Source organism: Buteo buteo, chromosome Z, assembly GCF_964188355.1.
Source record: "Buteo buteo chromosome Z, bButBut1.hap1.1, whole genome shotgun sequence".
In the NCBI taxonomy this organism is placed as follows: domain Eukaryota; kingdom Metazoa; phylum Chordata; class Aves; order Accipitriformes; family Accipitridae; genus Buteo; species Buteo buteo.
This window is the reverse complement of record NC_134204.1, coordinates 45,437,219-45,455,116: the sequence shown is the minus strand read 5'-3', so window position 1 is coordinate 45,455,116 and position 17,898 is coordinate 45,437,219. Positions and strand designations below refer to the sequence as shown.

The 17,898-nt window shown below is 39.0% G+C and overlaps 1 protein-coding gene across 2 annotated transcripts in view; it reads right to left on the bottom strand.

Moving 5' to 3' along the window:
* Window positions 1–1,942: 1,942 nt before the first annotated feature.
* NTRK2 (neurotrophic receptor tyrosine kinase 2) overlaps window positions 1,943–17,898 on the bottom strand; it is a 206,705-nt gene continuing 190,749 nt past the window's right edge. For both annotated transcript variants that reach the window (XM_075021595.1, XM_075021588.1), the window contains 2 exons: window positions 6,924–7,082; window positions 1,943–6,074 (listed from right to left, as the gene is read on the bottom strand). In XM_075021595.1, coding sequence (XP_074877696.1) covers window positions 5,889–6,074; window positions 6,924–7,082 — 345 coding nt within the window. In that variant the 3' untranslated portion in view covers window positions 1,943–5,888. The remainder of the gene's footprint in view (window positions 6,075–6,923; window positions 7,083–17,898) is intronic.

The window sequence follows — 17,898 nt, the reverse complement described above, 5'->3', positions numbered from 1 at the left end:
CTTCTCAATGGATTATTTTCCTCTGACCTTTTGAATGCTTGTAGCCAGCTCATCTAATCTCAGAGAGGTCTCTTGGCAGAGGGAAGCAGATGCAGCCACCAAGTGGCTCTCATATGGTTTTACTCTAAGCTTGAAGGGCTTGGTTTAGATTCATAGCTTGTGGAGGGATCTTTAATCAAGTTGCTGAACCTTCCTTTGGATATTTAAGCACTCTGCATTCTGAATCTTAATGAGGTTCTTCAGGGAGTTGGATTTAATGCTGTATTTGTTCACAATATATTCAATCTAGACTGATACCAGTTAAAAAGAACAAACTACATTTTTAACAGGGCTGTGGTTTGAGGGACACCTTTAGCAAAAAGCCAGAAAATATCTCAAGGCCTGTTTCTGCTAGAAGATAAAACAGGTATTTGCTAAGCTAGCTTCCCAAATGAACAAGCATGCCAATGGCATCATCATTTGGAAAATGAAGAGTAAAAAAAGTCTGTCATCACATTCAGATTGAATATTCCTTTGTCCTATTACTATGGGTCTCCTCTTTCATCAGCTATGAGTTCAGACACCTGTTTTTTATTCAGAGTTTTGGAGTGCAAATATGTCATGTTTGTAAGCATACCAAACTGTTCCTTAATTTCATCCTTTTCAAAAACAATGGAGCTAAACAAAGGCATTCAAACAGAAGAAAATAGCACACACCACCTTGTGAAATTTTTAGGTTTTTTAAAGTAATCATTTTATCTTTCTTTTAGATGACATTGTTTATTGTAAGACATCATTTTTATTAAATACACTGTAATACAAGAGACTTTCCATGTCATGTTGAGAGAAGCTGGTCACATGACTCACAAACAAAACTTTTAACACTGATACCTAGGCATCACTTTGAAATCAGCCAAGATGCAATGAAACTTTTAAAGCAATGACTTGTTATAACAAACTGCAAAACAAGAACCACTAAATATTTCCACAGAGACATCACATTATTAAAAAAAAAAGAAAAAAGAAAGGAGAAAGATAGCTCTACACACCAGGTCACAGTTTGGTGACAATATAGAGATTTATATTTATATGTAGATATCTTCCTCTTTACCTTAAGTGACAAAGAGAGCGGTATCTAGAAATATATATATATACATAAAGTATAGGTGGAGAGCAGGGCTGGGACAAATATTTCATAATTAATTGATTCTCTCTCTATTGGTGATTCAATTAAACATCAACATTGAATTACATTACTTGTATATAAAACATCCTTAGCTGCTTTTCTTTAAGTTACAGAAAGATACATATAAGCTGCAAGATACAGGCCTCTGAAAAGATTCAATTTGATCTCTGTTTTCTCATATATTCCAGTCAAATGGCCTTACTACTAGCAGCTTCTATTATCCTTGCCCAAAGTATTCAGTGTTTATAAAATACCAGCTGGTCATCCCTCTGAACCTTCTACAAGCGAACAACCCCCCCCCACAGACCTGGTCTAGAATGCATAGACGGAAAAATAACACGCCCATCACTTCCCATTTCTTCTCCTGAGACGTATGCTTAAAAGATGGCAAAATAGTCACTTGGTTGCTATTGTGAAATTCACAGTGTTTTCCCTGCAACATGTAGACTTTTTTTTTTTTGCTTCATGCTTGTGATGAATGTAGCACCCCCCCCCCAAAGGTGTTTTAACTAAGGCTCTAAAGGACCTCTTGATTCAAAGCAGCAGTGGTTCATCCCAGCCCTCACAACAAGAAAATACAACTTCCTGTGCTATCAAAACCTTAATCTTTGATTAGACATCCTGATCTGTCCCCAGCCCTTCCCCACTCCCCTCCCTCACATTTTATAGCAGTATTTGAAATTCATTTACAGGCTGCAACAACCCAGACACAGACTTGTTCTAACACATATGCATTGTACCTTAGTCACCCAGTGATCTAATCATTTTATTGGGCTATTTAATTTCTTTTTAAAGTGTTAAAGTGTTTTTTAAAATTCTACATCAGCCACAACAAAAACAATCTCTCAGAAAGCTTGGGAGAGGTACACAGAGAGAGAAAGAGAGGGAAAAGGAAGAGAAAAGAAGGTGGCAAGAGGGAGAAAGGAAAGAAAGGAAAAGAGAAGAAAAGAAAGTGATAAAGAAGTAGCAAGAAAGGTTGAAAAAGAGAAAAAATAGGCTGTTACTTATTAAGCTGTAGACAATATATATTGTTTTACAAATCAAAACGAATTAAGTCCTTTTAAAAAGGGTACACTCCATCATGCATCATGGGGTGCTGTTGCTTTACAAGTATTTGTTCTCCATGGCCATTTCTGAGTTCTGCAGATCTATTGAGAGTGAAGGACAGAGTGTGGCAAATGCTGTTATTATTACTGCTGAATTTTGGCGTTCTCGTCCTACAAGTCATGTTACAGTCTCAATAGTCCAGCTCATTCTTGGAATTATTTCGTTACTGCAGACGCGTATAAAATGCTAATGGAGCTGCACTGTTATTCTACGACAATAAAAAAACAATAGCACAAATCCAGAAATGACAGTAAAACAAACTCTGTTTCCCGAGCTTGGAAGCTTGTCTGTTCATTTCATTGTGAGAAATCAACAAGTGAGATGGGAATGGAAAAAATGTTTTTATGCAATCATCTGGGGAAGAAAAGTGCTTGCTGTTGTATCTCTGGTATTCTAGCACTGCCTCTGCTGCACACCAGTTAAAAAGTTGAATCTTACAAACATAGAAAATGAAATATCAAAAGAAAAAAAACTATTCTGGTTACTCAGCAGACTTTATCAATTTATTAATAGCACTCTAATAATTGTTTGTAATAATGTAGGTGTATGTAAATTTATACATATACACACAGCCCATACATAATGTGCATGCATGTCTGCACATATATAAATAAAATACAACAGACATAGGCATACATGTATATGCTATGTGTGTATATATATATGCCATATGCAAACACACATATATATTATATGTATGATCAGTTCATAGCACAGTCCTGAAAGACTTTTTACATGAGCCTGATTGTCATATTTACTCAGTGTACATGACTTAGCTGACAGTGCAAGCATGATGAATATGCACATATACTCACCCTTCATTGTGATTTGAACATACTTCTTCCTCTTCTCTGCTCATTCTGCTACACTTACCCACCTTTTCATGAACAAACGCAAATTATGTATAGCTACAGTTTATAGCTTGTCTACTGTGATTATACATTTTATGCACTATCAAGAACATTAATGATACAGGTCAAGGTTATCCATACCGGTGGCTCTGTAGAACATTTGGTCCTTTAGAAGTTTAACATACTGCTATGTTATTGCACAATGCATTGTAACACTATTTATTCTCTGAAATTACTCTAATAGTCTCACTAGTAAAACAAAAAGAAGATGCCACTAAGTACATTTTCAGGGTTTTGTGATTATTTTTGGTATACATTCTTTCAGTGCTTGCAAAACCCACCTGTTTGCTTTCAGGCTGGAGCCTGCTTTCCAATAGAAGCAGCATCTCAGATGCCTTTTTCTTCAGCTTATAAGAAACTAAGAAGAATACAGCAGGTAGCAACTTAGCATCCCCCTCCACCACCTGCAGCCTCCTCCCACTGCACAGTAAGAGCAGACTCTGATACTTTTCTTTTCCACCACTGTTATTTTGAAAATCAATTTCAAATTCCTTTAAAACACAACATTCAGATTCTCAAGATAATGGGTTTCACTGGATGCTCAGTCTTTATCTAGCTTTCTGTGTGAACTTCCAAGACAGTCTAGACAAAATCTTAAGGCCCATTTTGTAGGAATCTTCCTCCGGCTTTTTGTGTCTTTCCAGTTCAGTAGTGGTTGAGAATAACATCTAGTTTATTAAAGAAATACTGAGTATGGCTTTATAGTTACACTGTCATGTTTATTTGTAATGCCGCCTTTTCAATGACATTGAGAAGGGTAAAACTTCATCAGTGTCCAGTGAACTGTCTTCTTTTGAAAATGTTCAGAATCTTTATGAGCTAGCTCTAAAAGCTTCTGAAGGAAAAACCTAAAGTGCCTCAATAAATAATATATGTGAGCAAATCATATATTAAATGTGCTATGGGAACAGTTACAAAAATAAAATGCTTAATTTATTAAATAAAATATCCCCAACACAAAGATGAAGAACTATTTTGATCTGGCTCATATCAATAAGAAATAACAAAAAAAAGAAAACGGAAAGAAAGATCCCTTTTTTGCAGTAACGCCCCCTCACAGAGGGAGGCAAAATTCTTGAGAAATAGGTAAGGTAGGTTTTCATTTGTAAGAATTCATATTAAAAATAATCCTAACTCTAAATTTGAAACCGTCAACTTCTGGTTTGAAAAATAACACGTATGCCCATGCAGTTGTCATCAACACAGTGGCCATGCAAATGTTGTACACATACAATGCCAATCCAACCAAAAATAAATTATTTAAGAAAGAGTGGATGTTGGTAATGACAGCACTAGTACCAATACAAACATGGTGCTGAGCTCAGGCTCTTTGCACTCTGAATAGTTAGCCATAACCTCAGAGTAATTTGTTTTCTCTAGACATCTCTATCCCCTGACATGGTTCAAACATTACCAGTGATCTTCATGCTTTAGATTATTCATGTTATATCAGCCTATTATATCTGTAACATTGTAAAGGCATTTTAACATGGCTAATGTCCTCCATTAGCCCCTTCTAATGAAATATAAGTTATATCGTTATGAGGTTACTATGTCTACTAGGGTGTACTACAAGATGAGTGATAGTTTCTGCACAAAAGGCATTAACCAACAAAGACCATGCACAGTTTTGCTTGCATGGTTAAAAAAAAAGAAAAAAGGATTGAGGAAGGAAGGAATATGCTGCTGGACAAGCACAGTGTAAGATACACCTGCTCCACCGTCTATAGCTTGTCCTATCTTATCAAAATCCTTAGTTTCAACAAGTGATCCTAAAATTAATACTGTACATTAATAAGCCTAGATTCAGCCTTTATTAAAAAAGACTAGCTGGAGAACATTTTTATACCAGTGGCATGACAATATCCTATCAGAAGACAAAATAAGGGCATGTGTTTAGTTTATCATGTTCTAACATAATTTTGTGCAGTGCAGGCAGCATCTTTTTCCCTTTTACTTGTATCTGGCAATTAAAGGTGCCAGCAAATCACCTCCTTGAACAATTCCTTTAGTCCTCAGAAAGACTCTTCAGGGAAAGTGCTAAACCCCCTCTTGCCTTCCATCAAATCATTTCAGTGTTTTTTTGTGGGCTTGGATGCCATCTGATCCCCTAGTTCCTCCAGATAGTGTATCACACAAGACTGTCTTCTTTCCATCTGGCTTTATCTCTGCAAGGAACATGCTTCATGTAGAGAACACCAGTCTTCTATTTCCACCCACATGCCAAAGCAAAAAAAATGAGGTGAATCCATAGAAACTCCTAGTAGCTGTACAGCGGAAATCACAAAGTTCGAGTCAAATATATTTTTCCCTTTTTTTCATCCACATCAAAGGCATGAATACAACAAGGCATTGTAGTTGTGGTGGGCAAACTGCAGAGTCTGCTGATATAACAGATCAGGTTTTTAAGGCCTTTGTCTATGCAGAGTTACAATAAAGCAGAAGCCAAATTGATTAGAAAGACAGGAGAGAAGAAAAAAATGATAGAAACTGAGAGAGTGAGAGAGAGAGGAGATACGTCTCAGTAATGTCTAAAAAGTCAATACTGTGTCTACAGATGGAGAAGTGCACATTGCTTGCCCTTTGAAAGCTTCTCCGCAACTTTGTCATTAATACTGTCAAAGTTAAGAACACATTTTAATGGAGTTCAGCGGCAGTTGAACACATTCATTCCCACAGCCCATAAGAAGAAATGCTAGTAGACTTTAGCCTAAAATATCCAAGTAGACTGGAGATGCCTTGGCCAAGTTCTGGAGGAGGGAATGGATTTCTTTGATGTTGAGCCTCATGTGAGGCTCCCGTTGCCAACAGCCCAGCATCAAGTCATACACTTCCTTGGGGCATGTGCGAGGTCGCTGCAGGACTCGGCCCTGAGTGATGCACTCAATCACCTATGAGAAATCACAAGGAAAGCATCAGCACAGCTTTGCCAACTACATGGGGGTCACCCATGGAAGACTTAACTGCTAATTGCCACAGCAGCCTCACTGGTGGCAGTCACCCAGCCAACACTGCCAAGATGCATAAGCAGCGGGATGTGATCTGGAAAAATCACTGTAATGTAAGTTGTCAAGGAGCAGTAACTTCATTGATGTTAAGTTCACCCACATTGCCCCTTCCACTCACGAGGGAATGATAGCCAGGAAGTAATCCCATACCTCCATTCTCTCTCTCTCTCTATCAACTTCACCTCATCTCAGAAGGAGGCAGTTTTCACCCTGCTCACACAGACCGTCAGTGCCTGTCCCTCCCTCCCTCCTTAAACTTAGGAGTATCACTGTGGCTAATCTCTGGAAATGGGTTACTTGTAACTGCCTGGAAATCAAGAGATATCCAGATTACTTCAATCTATTCAAGAATGGTTTTGGACAACCACCCTGCAACAATGACATGTATGATAGGGAACTGAAATCACCCAAAGCCTGTTCAGGAGATAGCTAAGGTCCTCTTCATTGCCTCCTGGTCTTTCTCAATACCCAGAGGAGACACTATCCTATACAAAGGAAAAAGCTAAATTCCAACTGGTATAGTTCTGCTTGGACAACTTCCATTCACCCTGAGGAGAAAAGGCTGAAAAGGAAGAAATTCAACCACAAAGTTCATGACAATACCATAAATATCTTATATCAGGGGTTTTGCCTTTACTAAATAAATTTGTTGCTGTCCCATCTCCAGAGAAGCTACCCCAACAGTTAATGTGCTAGCCTTCCCAATGCAGTTTGAGAATGTATTACACACACCTCGTTGTTTGAGAGCTGATACCATGGCTGTTTGCCATAGGTAAAGATTTCCCATAATACAACCCCCAGGCTCCAGACATCGCTTTCTGTGGTGAACTTCCTGTACATGATACTCTCCGGAGGCATCCAACGAATGGGCAGCATGGTGTGACCCCCAACCTGAGAAAAGCAAATGAAAGAGTCAGAAATAATTCCTCCAGACCCTCACAAGGAGTTTATCAAGACATTAAATAAGGAGAATTTATGTTGCGTTTTTTTTTCCCATGTGATACCATTCACTTTGCGGACATTTTAAAAACTAGGGATTCACAGTCCAAACTCCTCTCCCCTGACAACAATCACTACCGTGATAGGTTTCTCAACAGAATCTCCAAAGACATTGTTTCTGAAGTGCAAACTCATCTTCAACACTTACTTGGCACACCCTACCCAAGGAACAGGAAGGTCTATGAAATTATTAATTAATTTAGCTTACCAACCCAGTTAAAAGCAGTCCAGTTTTATTCTCCATTTTAACACTCAGGAAACTAAAAAAGATTCATGAAATGAAATCTGCACTGATGATTCTCCTAGAAACTCAGTCATATCAACTGAAATCCATGAAGACACAGTGGTCTGACTACATGACACAGTAGGATCAGGATCTGTATGTTTTAATATCCTAATTTTCAGTGAATTAAAGCAATGCTATGTTCTCTTGATAATTTCCAAAGTTAATGCATCAAATTATTTTGTTCCACATAAACTACCCAGTCCTATACAGCTTTAAAAAAAAATTCAATCCTTTGGATATATCTCCTTGATAATAAACAACTAGTAAGACATGGCTCCTATCCCAAATTTACTCATGTTGAATGGGATCTTTCACTGAGTGAATGCCTTTCTGAAAGTCTCTTAGAACATTTTTCATTTTCCCCAGAATGCTATACTTCCTTAAAATTAGGTTTCCTAACCTTAATTTAAATTTTAAAAAAATCTCTTCTTTCCAGTTTCTAATCAATTTCTTGTTCCTGCTATGTCCCATTCTGACTGGATCATGTCAATAAAGAAATCCACTCAAGTATTTTTAAAATAGTGCCACTGCTGAGATACTGTCATATAGATACATAGATACTCTGATTACTTTTGCATCAAGACAGCTGTGAATATTTCCAAGGAAGTTTAAAAAAAAAAAAGTAAAGCTTTTTCAAGGACATCTAACTTTTGATTAACTCTCATTTTACTGTCTGAAAATTTATTTAGTTATGAAACCACATTTGCATTTTCAAGTTTCTGTCAATTCAGAATGTAATTTGTCCTTGTGGGACTTTACAGTTGTTGTTATAAATAATGCCCTCCCTGTTCTCATGTCGAAACAGCAAATGGAAGGAAAACCCAATAGAAGTTCAGTCAGGGTTCACATTGTTTCTAAATCACACAGAACATCCATTTCTAGCTATTTGTCAGTAATTCAGCATTAGTGCAGCATACCAAAAATACAGCTACAGCTGGGAGAACTCAACCCTGTTCTGTGCATCGCCACAAGTCAACACTTGCTACTGACTCCATAAAAACAAAAAGTCATGCTAAAACTTCCATAGACTTGGTCTATTACTAGGCTCTTCTCCTCCCCCTACATGAGATGTCATGCAAGTGATGGAGGACTGTTTTTTGTCCAGATGCTGAATGAAAGGCAGGGCTCCTGACTTCAGTTCCTGGCTACATTGAGGATTTGCTTCTGACTCAATGCAGTTTGCTGTGCACAGATTTCAGAGCCATTCAGAAGGGGACCCAATTCCTGCTGCTTTCCGCCTAACTTAAAAACATACATGTGAGCACTCCATTGACAGAGAATGGATATCCATTTTTAAGTGCTTTACTCAATTCGTCCCACTTGTCTCTGTGTTAGTTTACTGCTCTGGCAGGCAGACTGGCTGTAAGGCTCTGTGCATCCGTATTTTTAATCTTTGACTGAGATGTCACTAAATGATGTGGAGAGTTTGAAGTAACACATGAACATGCTGAGATGCAAACAAAGCTTCAGTTTCTCACTTTATCATAACCTAAACTGACATGGCAACAAAAGAGCTCCAAACCACCACTTTTACCCCCATCTTGAAAGGTATTTCATTAGAAAGTCAGAAAAGTTAGTCCCTCAGAAACATGCAGGCACATAGACCCAGACAAAGGCCAAGTGCCATTAAAAGATGGTTAGTGACGAGAAGCTTTTGGTCTCATCAAATATTAAAATGGCTCTTAGATCTGCTCATCATATAGCCTCTGCTACTAGTTCTTTTTAGCAATTTCTTTGACTCATGCCTTAAAAATTAATGAAAGCTATAAACAATAAAGTATGTGTCTCTATTTTTTTCTTATTTGTCACATCTTACATCAAAAGATTTTGAAAAAGCAATTAAAAAAACCCCACTCTCCAAATCTTCTTTTCCCATGGTTCCTTGCTACAGAATCACAGTGTATTTGTCGTAGGACTCTATGCTGAGTTTCCAATGTCATTCAGTAAAGTGAATGACACACCTCTAGAGTGATGATGATAAATTGCCACCAAATGGTGGCTCTGTGATGATCTGATCTGTAACACCACAGACCTAGCTGTCGCTCTTTGCACTCACAGCAAGACTGACTCATCAGTATCGACACCAAGAATTCAATTTACAGATAAGCATGAGCCATAGGGCTCTTTGGCATTCTTCCCACATCATCTTGTCTGGAGCTGTGTCCACTCCTGTCCCTGAAGGCAGAAGACTTCACTGGTCAGAGTACTCATCCAGGACTGAGAAGTTCTGAGGTCTCTCTATCATCGCCAATATCAATCATTTTAGGCAAAGTTACTTCTAATGCCTCAGCATCTTTGTGAAGACAATATTTAATGCCTTCCCAAAGTATCAATAAAAGTATTATAAGGGGTGTTCTCCTTGCCAGATGGCACTGCAATGAAGACAGGATATCTGTGCAACACTGAGCATCACTTGTGGCAGGCTGAGCATCTACCTGTGGTGCAAGAGCACCTTCAGTTTCAACTCAGATGCTTGGCCAAAGGCACTTTTTCTAAATGCACATTTCCTTCTCTATTAATGATCAGTGGTTAGAGTCAACACTCATTCAGCTCAGAAAAGCATTAAGGGCTCTGTTACGTATATGCTTAAAATGAAGCACATGCTTCAGATCTTTCTTGAACTGAAGTCTGGGACTTGACACCACTGTTCACAGGATGTCTGAAATAAACTGACAGTCAGTTTTAAGCTTCTTTTGATCTCTATTGGACTGTTGAGTCCAAGCACCCACAGTTGTGCCATAACAGCGGTGAAGAGAGGTGGAGTGCCTTTTTGCTGCTGATGCCAAATTCTCAGCAAGGCTAAGGGGTGTTTTCCAAGAAGGACCAATGAAGGAAAACATGACTACGCTGACCAAACTTTAAAGGTGCTGAGTGCTTCAAAGGGATGCCTTCTGCATATGCTTTAACAGGAAATGCAAGTGTTACACAGCTCTCGGGTATCATCAGCATTCTGCAGGATAAAGTCCCTGCTATGCACACTGTAATTGCAGTGCTGCTTGATACACATAATTTTAAAATGGTTGTGTGGTAAGCAGACTGCAGTTGCAAGTAAATAACACCTTTATATTCAGTCTAGCTAAGGTTATGTCAGGTTTAAAAGCATTACAGTTTTAACTTAATATGCTACAACTTTAAAATCCATACTGTAGCTGTAAAAATGCTGCAAAAATGACCATTTTATGGATACAAATTAGGGTACATTTTCCTGATGCTTACCTGAAAGCAGCTGCATTATGATGGCTCATTTTTATTTAGAATTGCACTTCTACAGATCCTTTCTGGGACTTAAGTACTTGCTTCTATATGTCAGTTTATGAAAGCAAGCACTCCCTAGCCCAGCTGTAACCTTGTATTATGTTCACTAGTTGCTTTTACTAGTAATATTGGGCTACAATCTAAACCAGAAAGCCTGGTGAATTAGCTTCTGCAATGTGCAAACTATCCACAGGATGGAGACCGCCAGATTAGTGAACTATGATGTTCCACAAAGAAGCACTTCCAAGGGGAAACTGCCACACTGTTCCATGTATGAAATGTTGCATTTTCAACAATACAATGTCATTCCACTTGTCACCACTTTCAGCACTCATCTTTTAAATGAATTTAGAACTTTGAAAGTTGGCAGATAAGCTGACCTTCAACATTGTTTTCATTTATTTGCAAACATCAAACTCCAAGGATTTATGTAGAAGCACCATGTCTTAGCCTTATGTTCTGTATCCTGCTTCACAGGCACTAGGAAATGGTGAGGCTTGTTTAATGCAGAAATTTTGGTTTTAAGAAGGAAACCAGGCCTGTAGTACGAAATTCCATGGGAGTTGATGTTTGTTGCCCAAGGGCCTACACACATCCATCCATCCATCCATCCATCCATCCAATGTAAACCCAGCTTTTTTGCACATTAATATTACTGCTACGGAGAAGAGCCCTCAGCTGATTGTCATCAAGCAGGCAGGCAACCACTGCAATTTCCCTATGCCAATTAAAAATGCATCTGTCAATACCTTGCCCTGGTTGCTGTTTCAGCATCTACTGCCCAACTGCCACAGGAACGCTGTTGCCCGGTGTTTGTGAGCAAGCAGGTATGCTCTCTTACAAAGAACAAGCAAATGAAGCCTTGTGCTCCTGCTGGGAACACAAGGCTGTGGGTGGAGCCCAGGGAAGCCAATACAGACATATGGAAGAAACAAACTGTATGTGGGGCTACACAGATAAGATGCAAGCCACAGGCTGGGAAAGGCACAAGAAATAATGTTGCTAAGATGACCATTCAATCAATTCCCACCAGGTTTATGCATTACTCATTTGTACCATGAAAAGGGAAGGCTGAATGGATTGGCCACATTTTTGCAATGTGTATCAGGTGCAACCAGGTCTTACCAGAGCAGCACTGGGGGTTGTGGTGCTGACGGTATGACAGAGGGCTTTGGGGCTCCAGAGCCATGCCGTAGGGTCCTGCAGGAGCTGACCAAAGGACAGGACAGGGACTAGCTGGAACAGGGAGTAGTCTTTCTTCCTGCCAAATTCTGGTGGCTTTATTTGGAGAGGCTCCAGCACTCTTGGAGAGGACATCAAATCCAACCCCCAGCTTTTGCAGGCATTGAATTACATAACCCCTTTCCCATTTTTTTTTTAATTTCTGGCTTTAAGTAGTTGATTACTCTGAATTCATGCAGTAAAAAGCACAGCAACCAATTGCATAGCCTTGGAAAGCAGACTTCCTCATTTACGTTCAGTGTTCCCAGGTTCCCACGATTCCCACAGAGTGACATTGCAGTAATGTGTCACAGCGCTTTGTATATTCTCTGAAGACTAGTGACGCTTTTTCTGCCAACAGGATAAAAGTAATCTTTTTACTTTGTGAGCCCAATGAACCTGAATGACTAACCCATGGGTTTCAGCCCTGATCCTGCCCAATGCCCTGTCTGGCTTGACTGCTGCATCTCTCCAGAGCCCTGCTGATCTCAGACGTTTTGCAATTCAGGGTGGTAGTCTCGAAAGCAGCAACACAGTTCAGCATATGCTTAAATTAACTGTCACGTGACAAATATATGATCAGTCTCTTTAACGCAACTCGTCTCAGTTTGCCAAACTGGAATCAAGCTATACCTTTTGATTCATTTGTTCACCCCCTCCTAAAAAAGCAACCTGTCTACTTGCAGCATTTCAGGGTAGTTTTTGCTATTTATGTTTTGGTCTTCTGACTTGTTTTCCCGTCTCAGGGTGATATAACTGCAAAGAAATGTTCTCTGCAAAAATTATCATGTCTTATTGCTAAAACTGAAAACCTCTCCTCTCTTGGTGAACATCTGCTCTTTCCCCCTCATAAAATGCTGGCAAATGTTTCTCTCAGCACAAGAAAAAATCAATAATTGTTATTTTCATTTATTCCATTCCCTGGCTTTGCAGACAAAGTCAATGTCTCCTCTTAAAATATCATCAGTCCTGCCATGTCCACTTGCAGAAAAGCAATATATTATTTTAACAGCCATAACAAGCCATACCACTGCAGTACATGAGGTTACTGAATTATCAAATAAGGCAGATTATAAACGAATAGCTAAAGATGTGTCCTTTCATTTTCACTTTTAACCCTGCTTTAGTTCATCTCTATTCAAAAGGGGCTTACATCTAAAGTTCTTAATTAATTCTACCAGTGGTCTTGTCAGAAAACTGAAACAATGTCTAGAACAACATTTATTACACTGTAAATTCTCTCTTCAGTTGTGCAACAACATCAGTTCAATGTTGTGCGTCAGCTTTGTGTTACTGGAGATAAAATTCTCACTAGTCTCTATGAAACCATGAGCAGTATGGAGATGAAGAAAGACAAATTACTCAGAGTTTCACATAACACATGAACCAGAAGACAACAAATGAAATTTGTAAATAGCAGGTTCATAACAAACAAAAGGATGTACCCCATCACATAATGTACAGTTGCTTGTGGAACTCATTGCCACAAGATAGTCCCAGCCTCCAAGGCTTATCTGGGATCAAAAAGTCATTAAACACACTCATGGAGGATAAAATCTGACAAGGGCTACCAAACACAAAGATACCATCTCTGGCCCAGGAAGCACCTGAGCTGCAGAGTCCTGGAGGCTAAGAGAGTACATGAGGGAAATATATGCTTAACCTGTTTTCATACTATTCAGCAGGCACTGGTTACTCACAGTGACAGGATCCTGGACTAGAGGGGCCTTTGGAGAAGCTATTCCTATGTTCCTATGTAGAACGGCCACACATTGCAATATGCAGTTCTTATCAAGCTTCTCAGCAATGCTTATGGAGCGCTAGAAATGATTCTGTCAAAAGGGTGGAATGAAGGAGAGATACCACATGGAATCAAAATATGTGGATGACCTAATGTATCTTACAATTTGGCATCTTCCAAAGACCATTTCAAATGCTTAGCTGAAAGGGTATAGAAACTGTATTCACTGTTGTTGTGTTTTACACAATAGAGTATCATATTGGGTCAGCCAAATATACAGGATAATTAAAAAACTGTAGTAGTCACTACATTACAGAGCACTCACTCTTCCAAGAAAGAAGATGAAGTGCCCTGGAGGTAAGATCAGATGAGTACTATCAAGAAGGTGATATGATTCACATCTCTGATTAAAACAAATGTCCCCCATCAGAGGGACAGAAGGGAAGTTAACCAAGTAGAAATCTGCAGCACTGAAAAGTAACAGATTACAGCTCTTTGGTGTCCCAGGATGAAGTGTGTATGAATGAAAATAAGTTGTCTATTCCTTTAAAATATCATTTCTTTTACTTTAAAATGAGAAAAATTTCTAGTATTAAACAATAATGATAATCTAAGTGAAAAGAAAGGTATAGTGTGGTAAAGACAACTCGAGCACTGTATTTCAATTAATTCAGTGGACATCTAGATTTGTTTCTGAAGATGGGAATTCAGGACCTTGGCGAAAAAGCAGGGAGATGGGATTACAGTAAGCCAGAGAAGACTTGGCTTGTTGAACCAGATGGCCTCTCCTTTCTAAAACACCTTCTATTCTCCTAATTTGCTATACCAAGTTATGCCATAGCATACAGTAACTGATCATTCCAGCAGCACAACATGCAACTCAGAATATTGAGCTCATGTAAAGTCCTGTGTTTGGCTTTACAAAAAGTAGTCACTATATCACTTGTACCCTATCACTATTTCCATACCTGAGTGTCTGCTGGTTCTACCAGTGGATGGAGAGAGTTATCAGGTACCAGCAGACAAGCAGGTGGAACTCATGTTAAAATCCTCACAGGCTCTGGGATGATCATCTAATGGTCCAAGTCAACAGCAAAGCAATTTTGCAATGCAATATTAATAAACTGCAGCTACTGCCTTTCTGATTTTCAAAGCAAACAGTTTATGAAATATCCAATTCCATTTTTTATTAATCCCAAATAGTCTGGGCTACCAGGGCCAAGGAGGTTTTAAAAATAACCTTTAATATGCACTGGAAAACTGACCTCTACAAATCTGTACCATAGTTGAAATCCTAACTTCTGTTTGCTTTTTTAAATAGGGGGTTTGAGGTGTAATGTGACAAGATGCTAGCTGAACTGCACAGTCAATATGAACAAGTAGCAGTCACTCGAGGGCAGACTCTGAAAGCCAAGTATCAAACCACATAAGCCAGTTTGTGTTCACTAGGAAATCTCTACTCCTGATGTCAAGTCTGAAAGCTATTTCTCAAGTACTAGAGATCACAACCTTTTCCCATATTTATTTTACTGAAAACCACATTCTTTTCAAATCTACTGTAGGTTAATATAGCATGTCTGGCTCTACTGGTCATGTCAAATTACATCACAGGAGAAGAGGGGAACAACAGAGCTTGGTTTGTAGCTTTACTTCTCCCTTGTGAGTCACAAAAGTGTTTCTATAATGTACACCGCATGGGAGCACCACAATTTTCAGTTGAAATGTCTCAGATGTTCCAGTTCTTTGTATTTAGTTAGATAGTCTCTCCCCCTTTCCCTGGGTTGTTAATTTATCACATGGCTTACAAATACCAAGATTAACAAACTGCCACATGTATGTGAGGCAACAAAATGAGTAGAGTCTTTAGTTTCACAAATCCTAAGAATATGGGCAAACCTACTGAGTTCCCACATCTTTTCCACAAATGAAAGAGGTTGTTTTGAACCATCAGTGCAAAAAGGAAATAAGTGACTCAACCATTTTATATTGGCTATTTTGGCTTGTTCACAGACTACCTGTATGATGCTGGGCAAGCCATGTCAGATCAAATCTGTCAACTACTAACTGCCTGAAGAGAGTCCAGAGATGTACTCTCTCCAGCCAGAAGCATCAAGAAGGCAGTGCAAGGCTTCATGAATTCAAAGGAAGACCAATAATCTTAAAATCTCAGAGAATTAACAATTGCTCTTTTCTGTGCAGACTTATCTCTACTTGCCTAAAGAGCAAGGGAGAAGTATGATCACAATGACAATCCTGATCTGTCTTCAGTGCCCACACTGGGAATGTCTACACTGATAGTCTCAACGGGCTAATCTAAGTCTATGCAGATAGACAGCCACATTGGAAGGGACCTGAGAGAGGCTAAATTATACTGGTCCTCAGCCAGATACTAATAAACAAGGCAATGGCAAGGTCCTTGTGCTCATTTTCCTTCTCTTCTGCAGTCTTGATCATGTTTTCTACTTCTCATTTTCTCTGGGCCATAATTTGATTACATAAACTGGAAAACACAAGAGAAAAGTTTCACTAAAATAGAACAGAAAATAGTCTTTGTTGTTTTCCTTCCATGAATTCTAGTTTTTGTCTCCTCACTTGTACCATGACATAATTTTGTGAGTTGAAACAGGCATTTGCTCTGAAATGAGGCATCCATCAAACACATGCAATATGATCATTAAAAATACCAGTAACTGCTATTACTGAAAAAAAAATATAAATTACTCATTCCTATGGAGCTTGCAAAATTCTAAATTGTTCTTATCAAATTCATATGTTGAATTATTCCTCAAGCCATGCTTAAAATATTGTTCTTGGACACAAGAGCCAAAGTGTAGCCCAAGCAGTGATGAAATCATTTTATAGCTTGTGGCTGAATTTCTACAGTGGTGAGAGGGAGAATGTACAGCAGCAGAGGGATTGGAACCACAAATTTGCATTTTGGCTTTGTATTTGATTCGGATCTTTTTTCTTAATTCTTTTCAGTGCCTTTCTCTACCCTCAGCACTGTCGCTTTCTATTTAGGAAACATTATACCGAGAGGTGTATACAATGGCTCTTGGAATTCACGTGGCTGCGTTTAACACCAACACCGAGCTGTAAATTCTGCCTGTGATGCTAAAGCATCTTTCCTTCTGCCTCTAAAACAAGGCCAGATAATCTCCTGACATGCAAGCATTCACAGAAGGTGTCAGTCTAGTAAGAAATACCCCTTAAAATTTCCATGGGTGGATCCATCCCCTGATGACATGTCATCATGGTGGAGGTTTGGCTTTCTAATATAAAGCCTGTTGAACTTGCTCATTTCTAGGTGATCCTGGGGAACAGATGAGGATCACAGTGATCTTTGAAAGGATTTAGAACTCTGCACAAGCATTGCTGCATTTCAGGTAAGGGCTCTCTGAAGATTTAAGATATACAGATTTCCACACCACACCACAGACTGTGCAATATACTCCTCACATCCTTCACCAAATGCTGGTGGTGTGTGGACAAAGGAGAAGAGGTGGGTGAGAAAGAAACCCACAACTACACTTACTCTCCCTGATTTTCCCTCATATGTTTTGCAGTGCCCCAAGACAACATTCCAGAATATCTTCTACCTCCTCCTAGCATGAAGCTACTCCTTACTGTAACCATGCAGCACTGGGGTGGCTCCTTCCTCATGCATGCTCACCTTCCTCTCTGGAAGAATAAGAATCCTATTAAACATTGAGTCCTCTGCTTGCTGCACTGCTGTGTAATACCATAATTAATTCAATATCAATGCATAAAAGTAATTTTAGTTTCACTGCTTAAATAAAAGTAGGATCTGCAGTAGAACTAAGAGCTTGAAGGTTAGGCACCCCATTTTTTTAAAAACAGGCTGCAATTTTACACCAAAGTAGTTAGGACAGTGATTTAATTTTTTGAGAGCTCTATTGTTAAAAGTGCAGGTCAACTGTACAGTCTTCAATATAAATCTTACATGCAGCATTCCTGGACTCCAGGATTGCCTACACTCAGAGAGGTCCTGGAGACATTCAAAATAAGCCAAGTGGGAAATGAATGTCTCATATTGTTAAGATGACATATTTCAATTTGGTTGGGGTTTTCTGAGATTGTCTACAGCCCCAGTGTTTTGGACAGTTCAGGAATACTTCGGGCTAGGACTCCCAAATTAATCTCTGTGAAACTCTGGTACTAAACCGAGTCATATCTAAATTAGG